General features: G+C 45.0%; 1 protein-coding gene across 1 annotated transcript in view; it reads right to left on the reverse strand.

Annotated features, from left to right (window-relative positions):
* The window catches only part of map2 (microtubule-associated protein 2), a 48136-nt gene that overhangs the window by 11953 nt on the left and 15070 nt on the right, over positions 1-21113 (reverse strand). The window contains 11 exon segments of the mRNA XM_029847794.1: positions 612-673; positions 1441-1575; positions 1725-1964; positions 2042-2933; positions 3416-5727; positions 6726-7004; positions 8493-8708; positions 10009-10083; positions 10558-10647; positions 15266-15532; positions 20710-20824. Of these exon segments, the coding sequence (XP_029703654.1) occupies positions 612-673; positions 1441-1575; positions 1725-1964; positions 2042-2933; positions 3416-5727; positions 6726-7004; positions 8493-8708; positions 10009-10083; positions 10558-10647; positions 15266-15470 (4506 nt within the window). The 5' untranslated portion in view covers positions 15471-15532; positions 20710-20824.

Consider the following 21113-nt stretch of genomic DNA (forward strand, 5'->3'; position numbering starts at 1 on the left):
CCGCTATTCATCGCAACAGCCATTCGCGCACGTTCGGCGTGAAATCGCCGGTAAAGGAACAGAAAGAGGAACATCTAACAGCAAAAAGAATAAAAAGACAGAGCATAGTGGTTGCCGTTCTCAAGCAAGACTTTATGATGTGGTGCAGGTCACAGTCACAGAACTCTAAATTGTAACGCAATGTGAGCTCACGAACAGAACGCTCTAATGACATGACATTTAAAAAGACACAATACTCGTCATTACAGCGGCAGAGGAGCAAAATGGAGTCGCACAACCGTCGCTGGAAAAATGTCACACGGTGATTCACCGCCTACTCGCTAAAAACGGCCCTCTAAATGGATCTATCTCATCAGCGCGATAGCGGTGAAAAATCCATTAAATGATGTAACAATGGCAAACGCTGGACAAAAACTGCGGCGGGGTCCTGACAGAAGCGTTGGGGCAGAAAGTGAGTGTGAGTTTCGTCCCCTCGGGGCACTGAAGCAGACGAGATTCTGCTTTCAGTGATGATGGAACCCGCTCAGTGATTATACTTGGAGATGTTTTAATGGTTTTAAATGTATTAAATATTCGGAGGCTCCATCTTTGGGCTGGTGGAGGATACTCACCGATGCTCTGTCGCGTGAATGTCTGACAATGCTGAGGGGCTGACGGCTGTCGGGTGGGGTCTCTGGAGGACAAAAGGACACCAAGTTAGAGGAAAACTATGTAAAATATGTAAAAATAATAAGCCCCATGCGCTGTATGCTTAATTAAATGTTCTAGGAGAATCTGAATGTGCTGCTGGTGCGGGCTGCTTCCTGCTTGCCAGCTACTCTCTGCCAGGACTTGGCAAGATATCACACAGAATTGGAAATGTTGTGTTTTAAAGGGAAAAGAGTCTAATTATGGCAATGCGGCAGCATATTAAGCTTTCATCGCCAGTGACACAGAATTCATTTTATCGGGGCAAAATTAAGCGCAAACATCCTCTGCGACAGAGCGACGTGACGTTCGCAGTACACGGGGGTAGCGGTTGCCTGGCAACTGCAGGTTAAAACAGTTCAAGTAGATAATTCTCGAAATGGCCAGAGAGGTCAATGGCAGACGGGTTTTCACAAAAATCGACTCGGCCGTTCTTAAGAGACAACTGCCGGGTCGATCGATATGAAACGTAACGGAGCATCAAACCGTAGAAAACGGTACAAAATGGCAGCAGAAACAAAAGCAAAGGGCAAGTGAAAACAATAGGATTGGAAAACGTGCACAAAGAAATGAGATGAAACATGACGATATGGGGGGATGTCAAAGTTTTATTGTTATGAAATGAAAGAAAAAAAACCAGAGGAACTGATAAGTGAGGGTGGAGGACGGAGAAGGTGAGTGGGTTTGGGTGCTTTGGCGGCTCTCTTGACCAAAGCGCCACCTGTGAGACAGACCAGGACGATGGTGGGTCACCTGTGGGTCTCCGTCTGGGACACGAGTGGTGAGCCGGGCGTGTCTGGCGCGCCGCCGGTTTCACCGCGCTCCTCTTGGATGGGGACTGGGACTGAGCGTCCATTTTACTGGTGAACTCGGTCTTTCTTATCACAGCTTCATCGTCAGAGGACACAGCAGAAGAGACGTGACGATAACATCAATAACATTAAATACAGTCATGCCGGTTTCCCTGTTCCCCAGTCAGCCGTCACATATTAACGCAAAGAATCTATAGCATGTTAGGTAAATAAAGTTGGGAGAACCTTTTTTCTTCTTCACTTCCTCCCTGGGGATGTAGATTGGTTCTGTGCGAACAGGTTTGCGCTCTGGCGTGGAGATTCTGCCTTTGGGTCTCATCCCTTTGGCCTTTGATTTGACCATCTTTTCCTGCTTCTCGGTCTTCTTCTGTTGTTGTTTTTTCTGGACCGCGGCGGGATTCTTGGCCGGGGTGAGGACCCTCGGCAGAGGCTCAATTTGCTCCGTCGCCATGCTCCTGTCGTCGTCTGGGAAACGTAAGCTGCAGTTTGAGTCTATTCAATGAAAGAGGGAGAAAAGAACCAGACCAAGATGGGGATCTCACCTTGAGTGTCCACCCAGGAGCTGTCCAGGATGGAGTCGTCCACGGTGGTTTCATCTCTGTCGTAGCTTTCCGTGGGTGCTTCACTTTCCGCAATGTGGACCTCCACCTGAGGAGCAGCAGGAGTCTCCAGAACCTCCTCCAGACTGGCAACCTCCACATCTGCTTCTTGGGCCAATTCCACAGAGTCTTCCTCCTCCTCTTCCTCCTCCTGTTGGGCTGCAACAAAAAGGTCTCCGGCTTCAGGCGGAGCAGAGAAGCGGACGCTGTGACCCGGCTCCTCCGCTTCGTCGATTGTCTGGACGACAGTGATGAAATCGTCCTCGACCGTCACCACTGACTCGATGGCAGCGCGAGTCTCTGGGATCTCCTTCAGAGCTCCTGGCTTCTGCTGGACGTCTCCCTCCTCGTCCTCTTCCTGTTTGGCGGCCTGTCTCTCAGCAGGCTTTATGGCTATTGCTTCCTCTTCAGGCAGGTCTGCAACCGCTTCACCCACCTCAGGTACTTTCTCTTTTAGGGCCTTTTCCATCTTCTCTCTCTCTTCCTTTTCTTTGAGTTCCCTTTCCATTCTTTCCTTCTCTTCCTTTTCTTTGAGTTCCCTTTCCATTCTTTCCTTCTCTTCCTTTTCTTTGAGTTCCCTTTCCATTCTTTCCTTCTCTTCCTTTTCTTTGAGTTCCCTTTCCATTCTTTCCTTCTCTTCCTTTTCTTTGAGTTCCCTTTCCATCTTTTCCTTCTCTTCCTTTTCTTTGAGTTCCCTTTCCATCTTTTCCTTCTCTTCCTTTTCTTTTAGTTCTTTTTCCAGCCGTTCCTTCTCTTCTTTCTCTTTGTGTTCCCTTTCCATCCTTTCCTTCTCTTCCTTTTCTTTGAATTCCCTTTCCATCCTTTCCTTCTCTTCCTTTTCTTTGAGTTCCTTTCCATCCTTTCTTTTTCTTCCTTTTCTTTGTGTTCCCTTTCCATCCTTTCCTTCTCTTCCTTTTCTTTGAGTTCCCTTTCCATCCTTTCCTTCTCTTCCTTTTCTTTGAGTTCCTTTTCCATCCTTTCTTTTTCTTCCTTTTCTTTGAGTTCCCTTTCCATTTTCTCTTTCTTCTCCTTCTCTTTTAGTTCCCTTTCCATCCTTTCTTTCTCTTCCCTTTCTTTTAATTCCCTCTCCATCCTGTCTCTCTCTTCCTTTTCTTTGAGTTCCCTTTCCATCCTTTCTTTCTCTTCCTTATCTTTCTGCTCTCTTTCCAACCGTTCTTTCTCATCCTTCTCCTTTTGTTCCCTTTCCATCTTTTCTTTCTCTTCCTTCTCCTTTTGTTCCCTTTCCATCTTTTCTTTCTCTTGCTGCTCTTTGAGTTCCTTTTCAATCCTTTCCTTTTCTTTATGATCCCGTTCCACCCTTTCTTTCTCTTGTTTTTCTTTTAGTTCCCTTTCCATCTTGTCCTTCTCTTCCTTCTCCCTTTGTATCTTCTCTTTCTCTCGTTCCATTTTTTCTTTCTCTTCTTTTTCCTTTTGTTCTCTTTCCATCTTCACTTGTTGCTCTTTCTCTTTTCTCTCTGTTTCCTCCTTTTCAATTCTAGCGTTCTCTTTCTCAAGTCTTTCCCTCTCTTCCTTTTCTTTCTTCTCCCTCTCTTGCCTCTGCTCTTTCTCCTTTTCATTTTCATCCTTCTCCTTTTCTTTATCTGTCCTTTCTTTCTCTTCTGTATCCTTTTCTTTCCTCTTAGCCTCTTCCTTCTCCTCCTCTCCTTTCTTCTCAGAAGCTTCCTTCTCTTGTGCTTCTCTCAGTTTTCTCTCTGGCTCTCTCATCTCTCTCTCCTCTTTGTTAATTCCTGACACCGGAGGTGAAACTGCTCTTTTGGGGGAACCGTAAGCTTCTCGCTGTTTGAGTTTGGAAGGTGAAAGTACTGGGGAGAGGAGCTTGTCATCATCAATGTTGCTGTCCACAGATGAAGCAGGTGAAGTTTTGACAGGCCTGGCAATTCTGTCTTTAGCAACCCCGGTCAGCTGGTAAACATCTTCAGCATCCACTTCCTCATATGCCTCCTGGTGGACCAGCTTGACCTTCTCTCGGAGCTCCTGCAGTTCTCTTTCCTCTTCCAAGCTGAGAGGCCTGTCTTCCATCTCCAGTTTGCGGATCTGCCGCTCATAATCTGCGATCTCAGTTTCTGACACAGAACCTTCCCTACTGATGAGCTGTTCCGTCTCACTCGGTGACCTTCCGCCTTCTTCCAGAGTCACAGTGACCGTTGGAGTCACGAAGGACTCACATGTCTGAGCAGCGGGCGTCTCACTTACAGTTTTATTCAGTTGATCACCTGCAACCTCCTTGTCCTTCTCTTCTTTTTGCTCTAATTTATTCTGATCCTTGTCTTTAGTGATGTCAGAGGCTCCTAATGGAATGCTGTTGTCCTCCACAGATGTGACTTTAACAGCTAATTTCCGGGCCTGCTCGGCCACTTTCTCCTCTAGGACAGAAGGAGTGAACCCCCTCGAAGAAGTGTCTGTGGGGCTGAAAACATCTGCAGGGGAAGGCATGGGTCCGGAATATTCACTGAAAACACAGTAGCCCATCTCTTCTAGCTGGCTGTCACTCTTTCTGGGACTTGGTTCCCCTGAAACTAAGCTACCCATTGGGTCATCAGTGAAGGTGGGGACATCAGCTTGACTTGACTTTCTGTGGGTTATTTCGGGCTCGTTGTTTTCTGAAGAAAGTCTGGAAGGGCTTCCAACGAGATCCAACATCTCAGGCAGGTCTTGTGACATTACTGTACCATTTTTAAAGGTGCTTGTAAGGGGTTCTGGTGATTCTGGAGACTGTGGTTCCGGGCTTTGTTTGGAAACCACATCAGTGCTTCTAGGAGGAGATGAAGAATCTGAAACAACCGATGCCGCGGTCTCCAAAATAAGAGGAGGGAAGGATGGAGGCTTGTCCACAGAGGGTGTGGTGACTGGGAGGCAGTCTGCTGATTCATCTAGACTTCCACTAGTATATGACATAATATCTGTGGCCAGCGGTGAGAAGGTCCTGGATCTGCCTTGGCCACTTGGATCCAAAGATCCAATTGTGATGTTTAGTGAGTAGCTTCTCTGCTCTAAGGCAAGTTTACCTGGAGAAAGCCTGCATTCATTACTCCGGTCAGGAATTGTGAACTCTCTGGTGTCTTTTGCAGGACATTTTTCCGTTTCAGATTGACCCTGGGCTAATGCACTGTACCCCATATCCTGCAATCTTTGATCATCTTTGACCTTCTCTTCTCCGCCTGTGCTTAGTTCATAATAACCTTCACCCTTGCACGGGGGAGCGTCCTCAACTTTCATGGCTGACGTTTCAAAATACGCTGACATGCCAGACCTGTCTCCGGAATCTTGAGGAGCATCTCCTCCCTGAACCTTGGCTCCCACCGAAGAAAAATCAGAGGGAGAACCAATGCTGCTGAACTCCACCACCTCCACCGATGGCTGCTTTTCTGTCACTGTGATGGGCTCCCCATACGTTGGCTGAAGCGTGACTGATTTGGCACATGTTTCAGCTTGGCTGTGAGGTACAAATGAAGGCATATCCATCGTGGGGCTCTCCGGCACAACGCGCTCACCAGCAAAGAAACCTTGGACCGGCGGCTCAAATGATTCCTCCGGGCGTTTCTCGGACCCAATGCTGTCAGGACTCATGGATCCACTTTTCTCACTGCCCTGTTTGTCCATCTTCAAAGCTGAAAGGACATCTATAAGTTGGATGTTTGCTCACAGTGGACATGTAAAGTTTTGACATGCTGGGAAATACAAATTTACGAAGCAAGAGACTGAGAGAAGGGCTATCAAAGAGACATTCAAAAGCTTTCCTCGGGAACTTACAGCACAATGATACGGCCATCAATGAAGGAGTACGGCGAGATTATGAAGTTCACCAAGATGGATGAGAGCATTGCTTAGGAATGTGACGGAATCGGCATGAGGCGACGATGTGGCTGATTTATGAGAAACAAGCAGTCATTGATGATGTGGATATCCATGCAACTCCTCACAACATTCCTTACAACTACAAATGCACGGCTGTCATTCCTTGCGAGTGTGATAAAATGTTATGGGAATTTGACCAGTTGGAAGGTTTCCTTGAGATCAGATTAATTTGCTAAAGAACCTTCCTGATGAATGACAGAGAAGAGAAAATGACAAAAATAACCTAAAAAAAATGAACTGCAGTTTTCTACATAAACCAATGGAGTGGATGAGAATAATTCCGGACGATTAGAATGAACAGTCAAAACCTCTTGCAAACCATGTAAACAGGATTAGAATATGAATGTGTGCAGAACCGACACTCCAGCACAAAACCATATGCAAACATAATGAGAAAACTGCAAAAAAAAAAAAAAAGTAGCAGCACTGTTGCATTCAACACTGTTTCAGCAGCTTCATCATTACAACACAAAATGGCCAGCCCCAAAACCCATAGCACGAAAACAGGATATAAGCACAAAAATAGCACACAATAAAAACCAGATTTGGTTAAAAGAACGTGGCTTTTTGTCACCAACAAGCCTGTGTTGCCTTGCAGCCACAGCAGAGCGCAGAGAGGATTACTTGCCATTCAACCTAGATCGTAGTGCTTATGTTATATGCTCATGGGTTCCTCTTAATACACTCTTATATGTTAGACAACGCATATACTGTAAGACATGCAATTGGGAGAGCAGAGGGCAGGACACACCTGTCTCCTCACCCTCTGCTTCCTCCTCCTCTCTGTCCAAAGAGATTTCTGCAGCAGCACTAACTGCTTCGGCCGGCTCCAGGTCTAGATCCTGGGCCATGTCTATGGCCTCTGCCTGCTCTAAGGGCTCAGCGTGAGGGCTGTCCAGCTCGGGCTCTTCCCCGCTCCACTGCTGCTCGTCAAGAGCAGCCTCGGACTCAGCTGCCTCTGTACTCTCCTCCTCATCCTCCTCTTCCACCTCCTCCTCGTATTCAGCTGTAAGAGCTTCCATGGTCTCTTCTTCTCAAAAAACAGGATGAGAGGGGGACACATTATGACTACAGGCAACACAGACTTGGGTTATGTGAGAACATAACTAAAGATGGGACAGTTTTAGCTCTGTGAAAATAATGTTTGTGTCAGTTCATAACCATCCATATATTGCAGACTGCTTTGTGTATGTAGTTTAAAATCCATTATCTGTGTCTTGGATTAATATGGGAGAAAAAAACAACCCATTCTATCTATTAAGGTATATTATTTTATTATTATGCAGTTGTTGACCTTCTATCGTGACACTGACGTGGCCAAACATTATTGCATCAGCTTAGAAGAATTGTATTGTTTTAGTGGTTATAAAAACTGAGGGTTTCCTCTTCCAGGCTTAATGTACATAAGTAAGTATTTTCTGGATTTTTGATGACTACTTCAGATATATATATATATATATATATATATATATATATATATGGATTTATTCCCAATTCTGAATTTTACAATTATTTCTGCCTCAAGTTAATATAAATTCCCAGCAATTACCAATATAAGTGTGTAAAGTAAGCTCTTGAATAATTAAGTGTGAACATTTGTGACAGTTATGGTAACTATATTCCTCTCCTCTCCTTTCCTCTCCTCTCCTCTCCTCTCCTCTCCTCTCCTCTCCTCTCCTCTCCTCTCCTCTCCTCTCCTCTCCTCTCCTCTTGAAATACTACATTATCTAATAAAGATGTTTTTAAGGAATTAAGTCAACTTCGTAGCACCACCAAGAATTTAAAACTAGTTTTAAAGCTGAATTAGCTGTGCTGGTTTAGAGAGTAGTTGCAAAAGGCTGTCAAAATAAATGTTAGATGAAAAGATTTATTTTTGGATTTAGAAACCGCACAACAGTGGTAAATAAATCACTAAATAGATAAACAAGGGCCTATTTTGGATTTTAGTTTTAAAGATATTAAAAGCTAGGAGGCTGTAATTTGGATACAATCCTGGATAGCAAAGTTGGAGATGATCAGTACACATTTCCTTAATGGTGGTCATCAATCATGCACAGTTTCCCATAGTAGTCATAAATACTATTTGGACCTTACTATAAAAAAGACTTGATTACTGATGGAATCTCTTTAAATCCACTGCTAGACTCAGAAATAAAACATTGTTTTACACAAGAGACGTCACGGCTACATGTTGGCAACCACCGGCAATGGCTGGATGGGCAGAATAAACAAAACAGGTATGCCTACTCAACCAAACATGAACCTGCTCGGTGTGAGCAGACAAACATCACAAAGACACCAAAACACACAGACGGACGAGGAGACGAGGTGACGGACACAAAGTCAAACTGACGGACGAAGAGACGGAAGGACGGGAGGAGGGAGGGATGACGGGAGGAGGTCAAATCACAGAGGAACGAGGAGAAATTGGTGTTAAAGAGGAGAGAAAAAGTGAGAGGGAAAGAACGGGAGAGGAATGAAGGGGAGAAACGGCAAAGAGGAACCATGCGTGGTTCACCTTCGATCTGTCTAAAGGCCACAGCCTGCCCTGTGGGGCGAGAGCCCGAGTGCGTCCACTCTGGGCTGAACAAGGGGTGCTCATAGTACTCCTCGTCAGAGTGGTAGGGGTCGTCCTCAGGCACGGAAACTGAGATGGAGGGGGCGAGGAACTTGCACCTCTCCCGAGAATTTTGGAAGCGGCGGAGAGGCCCCGCCTCCTCCTCGTCCCCTACATCTACAAACAAGACAGACACAAGGAGAAGAACTGCAGGGAAATCTGGAGACACGAACTGAAAGAGAGGAAGAAGTGAAGAAGACAAAAGAAAAGGTATGACGGTAAGAGACGAAATAATGTCCAACTTGAAAGTCAAATTGGAACCGACGGAAAAAGGTCAGTATTATTTTGACTTCCTTTGCTGTTTAGCATCATATATTAATAATGTTGTTTGCTGAGAAGGAACTTTTCAAGATGGACATTTCTGTAGGAGAGACTGAGGAGAGATTAAAAAGGTTTTTTTTTAAAAAAAGAAGAAAAGGCAACAAGAACAGTCAGCAGAGGAGGGGGAACAGACCTTGCTTAAGAGTTAGTGAAACACAAGGACATTGACATTCAGACAGTGACAAGCAACTCAAAGGCGACAATGTTGTGGAGGTCTGACCAAATTCAACAGACAACAGTCATACACAAACTAACTTCAATGAAAACATCTCCATATACAACGCAAAAACGAAAGTGACTGGTCACCATGACAGCGAGAACAATACTGCACGTGTTAAATAAAACTAAATAAACTGAGACTCACTCTCGTGGCATTCTTGTTGTTACCAAATACCAAAACAGACAGAATGTATACTGCATAGGTGACATGACTAAAAATGACTTATTTGGAGTATTTACGCTCATCTACAGACCTCTGAAGTATGGTACGCTCCCCTGGTCCAGTATGGTTTAAAGAGGGGAGCTCAAGAATGCTTAAGATTTACGTCTCAGATCATAAGTAACTGTCAGACACACAAAGACGACAGCAGACAATGACGAGAAAAACACCATGAATCAGTGTGTGAAACATAATTTAACAGAGGCCCAACAGCCAGAGGTTGGAGGGTTACCTAAACTGGCGAGTGGGAGAGAAGCTTTGTGTGGAGGAGCAGAAGAAGAAAGGGTTGTGTCTTTTGAAGACAAGTGCTCATGACGATGGAGGTACATGTTGTTATTGTTCTTCGTGTAAGATGAGGAGGAGGAGGCAGGATTTTATTAGGAATGGACCTAAAAATGGAGGCTTGTTGCTGTTTTTCAGCACGTCTGATGTGTACTGTTTTACTGACTTAGTCCCAATGTGTTGTCTGTCCCCTGTAAGTGAGACAGGTCCTGAGACGGGGGAGTCAAACCCCCACTCGGAGGGAAGCCATATCAGTACCCAGGTGTACTGGCAGTCGTAAGCAACTCCGGGAGCATCAGTTGTGGAAAAGAAGGAAAGCACTCTCTGTTCCATTAGAGATAAGCTGTCCTAAACTCACTTGTGCTCTCAGCCTACCTTGTTCTAGGGGGCCAAAGTGCTCTGCAGCAGGTGATGGGGGAGGAGAGGGTGGCAAATTCGTGGTGTCTTCAACTGCAAAACAACAAAGAGCATGGACAAGCTTAAAGCAGCAGAAGTGCTGATATGAATCTGAACACAGGTACAATGGAGACTTGTAGCATCTGCTCATTCATCAGCTCCTCTTCCAAGCACAGATGCAGCGATCCACTCTGAAGACTAACTTCCTTTTTCCTGCTATCCGCAAATGACATGTTTTAAGTTTAGGATGGTCAGGCAGCAGTTAATTTGAGTAACTGTGTGTGTTTTGTACATGCTACTTAGTGAGGACCAAACTGTGCACTTTACATTTACATTTTAGAAATGTGAGGACATGTTTGAAAAGTCAGGGTATTGGCTGGTTTATAGATTTGGATTTGGAGTTAAGTTAGGGTAAAGGTGTGTGAGATGCAATAAAATTCCTGTCAAGGAGTGTCCTGGCAATGATATGAGTACAAGGATGTGTGTGTGTGTGTGGGTGTGGGTGTGTGTGTGTGTGTGTTAGCCTACCTGATGGCAGCCTCTGAGACTCTTGTTCTCCCTTCAGTACTGCAACTGCCTCTGCCGTCACTTCCTGCACGATCCGGGCCGACACTTGTTCTGAACAAAAACACACAAAAACATCAAGGATTCGTTCTGGAAGCCTGTTAACAATGAATTGTTGTGCACAGACAAGGTAATCAGGCTGACAAATGCAATGACTGGAAACTTACTGAAGATTTGAATAAATTTTTGTTCCAGACATTAAAAAATAGTGAATTAACGTCTGCTAAGAACAGTCTTGAGTGTGGCTCTTTATACGATTAATCAATTATGCCCCAAACTGGGAGTGAGGGGCTCCACCCTTGTGTGTGTTTGTCTATGTTTATGAATCGGATACAAAGCCTCTAACAGCATAGTAACAGTGGGACTGAGTGATACTTTTACTGCTGTGGTTCCGTGGACCGTTTTATCGCCAACATCGCCTACACATGGACAAAAACAGGCTGGCAGGCACTTACACAATGCAGTCACACAAAAACACACATCTTCAGGGAACACACGGCACGACCCACTCACAGGCACAGAGCAGCCATTTTCTACTGGCTGAATCTTTTCTGTCGGTGAAATGTTGTTGGTTTAAAAGCTGAGACAGTTTCCCATCTGCATCGTCCTCCCTGCCAAGACCCAGTCCTGCTGCTGAAGACTGCAGGTGGCAGCAGCATTTTACAGTAACGACACTTTCTATAAACACAATTAACCACATTCCTGTGGAGGTGTGGACTCCGTCTTAGTCCTCTGGTGGTAGGCTGCAATAAGTTGATATATATTTTCTTCCTTTCCTTGACCACTGGATCCCTTTTGGGGTCAGGGGGAGGGGGCTGGAGCCTATCCCAGCTGCGTATCAGCGAGCACACCCCTGAATAAGTCGCCACCTCACCGCGCGAGCATGTAGGGGATTGAAGGGTGCCTCGGCAGTGGTCTGAAGGTGTCCCTGCTCTTGTGGGGAGACAGAAACCTCCTCTGCTCAGCCCAGTCCCCTACAGTCTGAGTCCCTTATATATATCATTTTAATTCATAAAATTGATACCATAGACAGCTGCACTTTTTCACGGTGCTTTCCTACATTTACAGCTACTATAAATCCCTATAGTGGTCAATATGGCACCGAGGGCACACTCCTGTCTCCAATTTGCAAATGAAAAACAACTCAAGTGCTCCCAGTATTGTAAAATGTTTGAGCCGCATGCCTTGAGTGAATAAAAAGGCAAAAGCGCGAAGAGGCATTCAGAGGCACTAAGGACGCAGACAGAGACGAGTGAGGCTTCAGTTCAGTTCAAACCCTCAGAAATGCAGCAGCGTGTCCTTGTCATATCCACAAAGCAGCTGCCAGCCTGATCAGGAGGTCTCAGCATTTCTCTGAGAGACTGAATGAACAGCCTGTCTTCCACTGACTTTGACAGGAGGATAAAGCTCGGGCGCGAGAAGCTGCGTCAATAAACGGAAGATTTCCTTCAAACCAAATCTAACCCTGCGCTCCGTCCCACGCCCCCATCTCCATCACAACCCACACGCACAATAAATGAAAGCATATATTACCTTCATGACAGGCGGATTGGGGCAGAGACGCTGCCTCCGTGAGCAGAGACTTTGACTGGAAGCCCAGAGTCAACACACACACGGACATACATGCACACAATCTCTCTCTCCTCTCTTACTCTATCCCTCACTCCCTCTCTCCGTCGGCAGGATAGAGAGGGCACGGAGAGAGCACAAGCACTGTTTGGTACCAGCCTGCAACCAAAAATGTGTTAAGCCTGGCGTTACCATAGCAACAGACTGATGGACCACTCTGGTTTTGGGTCCCAGTGTAATTTAGGAGCAGACCCTCTCCTTCTCTCTGCATGTAGCTTCCAGCATAAAGGAAATGCAACTCAGATAATAGTCAAGGATCCTGAAGCCAAGACATTGAATATTTTAGCTAAAGATGATGCACTCGATGACCCTGTAGCTCTTTTTTTCAATGCAGTAGCTCTTCAATAAATAATAATCTAATTTCCTGCATGTAGATTATGCATGTGCAGGTCAGGTGAGAAGGTAAGAGGGACTCAGCATGCATGTGATGTAGGTCTAAGGTCATCGCTCCACAAACAAAGATGCCGTCACTGTAAAAAACAGGGCGACTGTTTAAAAGCTTTGTCTGACACCTTCGAGGCATTTTGAGGATTTGGGACCAATAGTGAGAAAACCGCATCATTTAATTAGAAACTGCTGCTGCTCTTGTTTATTATATTCAAATGTCTCACTGAAGACAGAAGGACTCTTAAGCACTAGGTGGTTTAGTTCTGATACCGGCCTGGCTGGCTATTTCGACTTCTGCCACAAAGGAAAGTCAAGAGGGCAATTTTGTGCTTCATTGGCTCCTTGTGCCTGAAGAGCTTTTAGCAGGGGGAGAAGACTCGCTGAGTGCCAGCATCAGCCCTTCTGTCACCCATTCTGCCCCACTCACCATCACCCTGCCCTGCTCTGAAGCTAGGCTAATGCGCACTGACAAGGCTCAGCACGGCTGTGCATCCACAGCCCTGCGCGTGCTGAGCACCTTTTTCAAGCAAACGATGGGAAGTCGGTGTTTGTGTAGTCATTTTGTCAGTATTGCAAAGTATGGGGTGTAAGGGAGGGAGGCTGTCTGGCGCGGGGCGAATTTTTAAAATCATTTTAGTCCTTTTCAAACGATGTTGGCATCAGCTTACAGGCATCTCTCGCTTTCTGTCTGATTTCTGCTTCTAACAGACTTAATGTTTGATGCATGTTGGCAACACTTGTGGAGATAAAGACAAAAAAAAGATGGGGATGAACATTTGAAGTATTTAAAGCATTGAGATCACTTTCAGTTTTTTTTTTCCTAATGGGAGGAGACCATTTAACTGGTCTCATGTCTATGATAATAACCTCCCTGGAGGAACATGTTGGAATTGCTAATTACAGTCTGTGTTTTTATGAGTTCAGTCAGACGCTACGGACTGGACCTGCTGATTGCGGCTAATGTGCATCCCATGTGTTTGTCTTTAAAGTCCTGGGATGTTAGGAATGCAGGTGATTTTTTGGGCACACTAATGCCACATGTCAGAGGAACACGGTAGTGTACTGCCCTCCCATGAGGAAAGCCCAGTGTGAGTCCCAGCGTGAAGAATGTGTGTTTTCTCCAAGATTGCCTGTGTTTCCTACAGCCGAGACATGCATGTTGGCTAATTTCCTGTCACCTTGACCATGACAATCAACAAGCTAAGCTAATTTTGAAGCTAAATATAATTAAAAGGATGCTGTGCTATTGAAGTGGTCATTAACCTTCAGAATTCTATTCTTCATTAAAAAAAACAACAACCGTATATTAATGAAACTACACATTATTAAGGGAAGAATGTTACAGGCGAGCAATGTAAGTTCTTTTGTCAGTATTTGGTATTACAACAGAGTCACAACACTCGGGAGAAATAACTGTTGACATTTCCAGGCGATATTTTTCTCTGGGTATACCTGTCGACACTTCTGTTATTATTGAAGAACATCAACAGAAAAAGCATAGATGCAGAAGTCTCAGAGCTAAAGCTACAAACTGGAAGGTTTACAGTTACAGGTCTAAATCAAAAACAATAAACTGACCGGACATGATCGTTTGGCCGTGTCATCAACACTGAATGATAGACAACAATTAAAGCCTCATCAGTCTAGCACATCGGTTAAGAATGCTGCCCTGGGAGGTTAATTGTCTGGCAAAGTTGCATGAACCTTACTGAATAGCAAAAGAACAATATAATAAGTCCTGCTAAAGTAAATTGTAGGGGAGCTGTTCCCATGGTTACGGCAATGGTAGATTACTGTCTCCAGGGTGAGAGTGTGCGTGCAATGGGGGCAAAAGGGTGGGATTTTATGTGTTAATTACAGTATTTAATAATGCGATTCTATTCAGTGACTTACACATCTGCAGGCATGAACGAGATGTAAGAACACATGATGCGCGTTATTGTATTAACATGCTTGATCTCAAAACTCAAAAAATTTCATGTTTTGGGGGTTTTATGTATTTTATTATTTATTTAGGGGTGTGCTTAAGCCAGCCCTATATGGGCCACAGTCCTGCACCTGACCTAAAGGTTTGAGAAAACACGAGGATACTTCTGAATTTATAAAAATCCCAATCAAATTACTGGTGACGTGAGAATTGCGATTTTATTTATATTTATTCATTCTAATCCTTTTTTCCGTCCCTAAACCTGCTTCAAGGCAATACCACAATCCCAACAATGAAAAACGAATTCTGAAAATTCATTGCAAGATATATAAATTGTGCCTATCTTGGAAATAGTTCACTGCTTCCTATCTGCTGCTTCCTATCTGCTGCTTCCTATCTGCTGCTTCCTATCTGCTGCTTCCTATCTGCTGCTTCCTATCCGCTGCTTCCTATATGCACATATAGAACCATCAGAGAAAGACAACAGCTACGGCGGGGGCAACAAAAAGACGTTCACCTTCAGGATAATGTTTAATCATAGCATCAGAAGCCATTGCTCGTTTACAAGGAAGCTGTTAACTGATGACTTCTGGATCGTTCTCACAACATTCATCACATATTGGGAACCGGAATTTGAAGAACCCTGACTTGCACACCTGCAAGACCGGTTCTAAGCAGCGAAGACATCTCGCCTTGCGTCTGAACGCTACCAAGGGGAGGTGCTCTTACCTGCCGTCACAGCGTGGGCACCAGTTAGTTCCCCGTTGAAGCCGTTCTCTCTGGTGGAGTAGGAACTGGTATCCACGTGGGCGGCGCTCGGCTGGCAGGTCCTGTATCCGGACGTAGAGTAGCCGTTTGCGTCGCGGTTTCCTGTCGGCTCCGATCCTCCTGATGGATCCCACTGGGGGTCTTCCGGCTGTCGACTGTCCGCCATGCTGGCGCGACCGTGGCAAGCGGCGGGGGGAAGGTGGGCAAGGGATAGAGCCTTTCCTTTGACTTGGGGGGGGGGGGGGGGGGGGGCAGAAGGTAACACAGTGAGCTGGTCAGCGACAATGTTAGTTTCAGTTTTTAACATATACATCTGCATCTTACACATCAATAACTCTTCTCAACAAAAGCCAAAACTTCTGACTGCAGCTTCTCCCACTTTAAGAGCACATGTGGGCCGGTTAAATGGTGAACGTGGAGTTTAACAGGCAGGTGACAGAGGGGCCAGACCTTGGAGTTGTGGCGCTGATGCAAGGTGTTGGGGAGGTGATGTGGGCGGGTCCGGTGTGGCCAGAACAAGTTCTATCGCTCCCGACACAGGCCATCTTTTAGCTCTCTAAATAAAAGCCTAAAAAGGAATAGTCCACTGGCAAAACATCAAATCTCCAGGTTTCTTACAGAAACCCAGGGCCTGGGCCCCAAACAACTCCCTTTAAACAGAAAGAACCCTTGACTAGGACCAGGCTCATATGGGGGAACCCTTCTGCTTATGACCAGCTAGGGAATAGAGGAGGAGAAGGGTGGAAAAAAGGACAACCGATGAGAAGGAGACAGCGGATGTGGACAAAAATTATTATATGAGGAAAGAAAAAACTGTAAGCCATGACAGAATATACATCTGCATAATCATATCTGGGTATTTGCAGGACATTTGGAAACAGAAGCTCTTCAAATTCTTTGAGGGGCAGACTGTAGTTTAAGAAACGATGTTTGAAGGACCAATTTGTCATTTAGCTCTCTGGTCCACAGAGACAGGAGTCAATAACAGCAGGCTGAGGCCAGCGTAGTGTAACTGTGAGCACTGGTCACAGCACTCACTAAACATTGAACACAACGGTTCACAGTCAACATCTGCAGCGTGCAATGAAATATGGAACAGAGAGAGGAACACTCTGGCTAAAGGCTAACGAAGGCAGAACCCAGGCAAGCTTATAAAACGTATGAAAGGTGCTTGATAGCATCAATGGATCAGGGGGAGAGGTCACATGACTCAACTCTGAAAGGAACGTCAGTGCCAATGGAGTATCCAGGGAGACCGCTATCCCAGAAACAGACCAAACGTCCTCCCAAAAAAAACCAAAAATCACAGCGAGTTTTCACATCAGCCCTTAAATGTCACTCCCCATTTTGTTGCATGTTGAATTACGTGCCCCAACTCAAGCAAAAGACATCTCAAATACAGCGATGAGACTGCTGTCCTGATGGTAAACCTCAGAGACGGTGAAGGTCACTTTCGGTTGTGGTGCGGTTTCAGACCCAGTAACACCACCCTGCAGGCCAGCCAGATTCAGACCATCTGGGACAGCCACCCAGAGAGGGCAAAATGTAGACAGCAGCACTGGAAAAGGGACAAGATATGTCCAATTAACAGGCATCCTAAGACCATCTCAAGATGTCAGGCGTTTCCAGAGGACCACAGCGCTGTTGCACTTAGCAAAGTGTCAAAAACACAGAATCTGCAGCTGGTGCTATTCCTAAAGTACATCTGCTAACAGCTAAATTAGCAATGTTATTGCTTTAATGTCAAGCTGCGTTTTGTCTGTAGCGGTGTGTGTCACAGTCTACTGAAGGTCCAGTTTAACAAGATGGAGGAGGACAGCTAAACCGTCAGTGAACGCATCAGCTATTAAACATCTGCCCACACAAGAAAATCACTGACTTAATTAAGTAGCCCATTAGAGAGTCATGTGTCTCTTATGTGTGTCGTCTTTTGTCTGATTTCTTAGCATTTTCATACCTGAAAATCTTCCTCCCACACGTTTTTCCTTCCTCCCTGTTCACCTTCCACCACCACCACCTCCTCTCTCCTCCCTCATCCTCCACCTCCGCTTCTCATCAGTCTTTATCATTCCCTTCACTCCGCTCTCTACGTCCTCCCTCCCACGAGCTGAGCACTTACACGCGGCTGTGTGTGCGCGTTTTGGCGTGCATGCCGACGTGTTGGTGTGTCTGTGTGTGTGTGGGTGTGGGTGTGGATGCAAGTGTGTGCGTGTGTCTGAGTCACACAGATGCTGCATTGCAGGGCTCTCTCCTCAAGGCCGCCTCAGTCACAGAGAAGAAAAGGAGCAAAGTTTTCCAAAACTTATGAACGTGTGTGTGTGTGTGTGTGTGTGTGTGTGTGTGTGTGTGTGTGTGTGTGTGTGTTTGTGTGTATGTGACATACATGGATATGCTGTGGACATGGATATGGTCAGAGATGCCACAATGGGGCAGACAACCTAAGCAGTTTTCCGGGGCCCTGAGCTGGAAGGGGCCCCGAGACACAGCTGATGTTGACCCACATCAATGACACAACCCGAAACCACCACAGACTTTGCAACAACACGCCGAGACTCTCCCGAATGGGCCCCGACGAGCCGGCTTTTTACCTGTCAATCTGAAGCAAAAAAGAAGCGTAAATATCCCTCAGATCAGGGAAAAAATAAAAATAAAAACAAGATGTGAAGAAAAAAAACAATTTTAACATGCATCTGATGTATCTACATTAACGAATGTAGATTCATAATTAACACTGATTCCAACAACAATTTGTAATTTAATAAGTTTCTGTATATGCTGTATAATGTACATAGCAATGTACATAATATAAGAGTCTTTTTATTTTTATTTTTTTATTTTAGTACTTGTGTACTGTATTGTACACCATGGGCTACCGCTGTAACGTGTAATTTCCCCGATGTGGGATCAATAAAGTTTTTTATCCTTATCCTTATCCGTAATTTGAAATGAGATATTTCTGGGAGAATCATCTTCCTGGTGCTGCTGGGCTGGGAAGGCCTCTAACAAAAAATGGATCAGGTAATCAGGTTTCTCCCTCCAAGGGTGCTGGAATGCTGCTTCTACGGTAGCCCAGAAAATATTTTTATAAATTTACTAAATTTAAATAAATCTAAAACAACAAGCATTTGAATTTGAATCCAGTTGTAAAAATGGATTTTGTTCCTCAGCAGCCACCATAGAGTTTCCATTACTAATGAAAAATGAATGTTTTAAAGGAACTTATTCAACACTCTTATATCGTCACAACTAGATTCTGCCAGATCTTTCAGGCTGGGGCTCCTTTGCAATATTGGTAAGAAAAGATTGTTAAACTAACATAAATAACCAGCTGCAGCTACATATTGACAAAGTATGCTTTACCAAGAATGAGTTCCTATGTTTTCAGGCCCTTTTGTCCATCTCTGTAATCTTTGAAAGCTCTACTGAAGGCAGGAGTTCCTTGTGAATAACTAAGTAGTTCAGGGTCAGCTAATTTTGCTCTCAACAGCTGGATAATAAAGTTCTGCCATGCTCTAAGCCTTACAAACGTCCTTCACAGCATAAGCACGGGGGCTTTCCGTGTTTTTCTGTGTCAGCACTTCTTCAAAGTAAATTTTAAAGGCTGAATTATGTAACAGGGTTTTAAAGTCTGGTTTTGAAAGTTCTTTAGTGCCGTGCTTTAATTCAAACGCATCCCCTACAAGCTTTAAAACGAGGAACTTATCAGAGCGGCTGTCAGCTCTGGTCGGGAAGGTATCAGAAACATGTGGCTTCAAGGCACTTTCACTGAAAAATCCTAATTTCTTTCCTTTTTTGTCATGAAAGCAAGATGATTTTATTTGTTTGAAAGAAGCACCGAAGCCAAAAAGATTATTTTAGACACAGAATCCAGGTTTAAGTACTGCTTCAAGTCCTGACACGAGACAATAGTTGTTTTATGTTTTATTATTCTGGAATTAATCTAAAAATGTTACATGTTCTTCATCCAAAGCAATAATAATATGTATTAATGATTCAGACCCGACTGGCATATTAATCCATTTAAAATCAATATTGAATAATTTTGCAATAGCAATGACTTCATTTAGCTAATATATTTCTGCAGAAGAAAAGCAGAAGGTTGAGGCTGATTGTAGACTGTAAATATTCTGTGCATCCTTCTGTTTGCTACACATTGGGTACAAAAATAGTCTCTCTACCAGAGGGGAAAAATGAGGATATTTTCGTGAAGGGGCCATTTTGGCTGGTTGCTATAACTTCAAAGGACTGATGGTTATGACATGGGTTGAGGTTGGGGTTAGTTAATTATGTTGCTTTTAGTTATTGTCTGTGAAAGTCCTTACAAAAACAGAAACATAAGAATGTGCGTGTGTGTGTGTGAGCGCGTGTGTGTGTGTTTGTGTGTGCCTGTTTATTTTGCCTCTCACACAGATGCTAAGTGAGAGGCAAAGAGAGAAAAATACAGCCACCAGCCCACCACATCGGATCCAACAGCTCTTCACAGCCCGCTCACTTAATGGGCGTGGCCCAGCCAGCGCTTATTTTCCATCCTGTGTGGACCGTCTCCCTTCATTCCTCTGTGATAGCGCTGATGCATAATTCCCTGAATAGGACGCGCTGCAGGAAGCACTGACACCCACACTCGGGCGCCACATTTACTAATCCCATTTCACCAAGCAAGCGCAGACCCTGAAAAGCAGGCCTGAGTGTTCCAAAGTTAGAAAAGAGAGCATAAATCACGGCGCCGCTGTGCACGTCCTCGATGGTTCGTCCACTGAATAAAGCCACTGACATTGGCTTTATGTGGAGAGACATCAGTCGGGAGAATTGACCTGTCCAACAGCGCTCAAGGATAACTCCTCTTGTGTGGCTAACTTTAGCATTAGCATTTGATTTATCTTAATGGGGGACAAAAAATATCAACAAGGTGCAAGGAAAGGTCAGCCTTAAAGTTGTCAACGTGATCAGCAATCAATTCAATGTCGCTTGCGTCGACAGGTTAATTAAAAAATAATGATTAGTACATTTCGCTCAGACAACGGCAGGGACGCATAACAATCCTCTTTCCCCACCATCGCCAACCTCGCCGCGTTCGAACAAGTGCGGCGAACAAAGCCGAGCCGGGGAAGCGTGACTGCCTCTCAGCGAGCCCCGGCGCTGATCGTCTCACTAAAGCAGCTCTTCTCTTCCCACTCAGTACCAACTTCCCACTCACAGCTCCTAGCAGCATGCACTCACATGTACATCAGCCCACGCGGCCATTTCATCTGCGGAGGTAACATTCATTCTGTCTGACACTTATTTTGAAATGTTTTTTCTGACAGGTATCCGGCAGATCTCGACGTTGGGTACGGTGAGCTGCTACAACCCCCACCCACCCCCTTCCATGATGCTAACTAAACTACAGGTTGTATGTGTGTGTTTACCTGGTTAGGTGTTCCGAGACTCGATGTTGCGTTGAGAGGAACGACAAAGTCTTCAGTTCTCACAAGACTGACGTCAGAGGAAAAATGAAACAGTTGACGGCCAATTTTTTCACACCTGGAGGAAGAAAAAAACAACGTAACCATTTGATATTCTCTTGGTTTTGGTTGATGTACTGAATAAATGAGTACAGTCCATCAGCCGGCAGAAACGCCACCTCCACCACACACTCAAGAACAATTTGTTGTTTGTGAGCTGAATACAGATGGTGCTTTCTCCTGATTCCCTGCCCATGAGGTTGATCAGACAACAGGAGAATGGCGCCCTGTCTAGGCAGCGTCGCACCACCTGCGAGTGTTGCTACAGTTTCGATGATAATCGACTCGAAAACAGTGCCCGGCGTTTC

Source organism: Takifugu rubripes, chromosome 1 (assembly GCF_901000725.2).
Source record: "Takifugu rubripes chromosome 1, fTakRub1.2, whole genome shotgun sequence".
NCBI classification, from domain to species: Eukaryota; Metazoa; Chordata; class Actinopteri; order Tetraodontiformes; family Tetraodontidae; genus Takifugu; species Takifugu rubripes.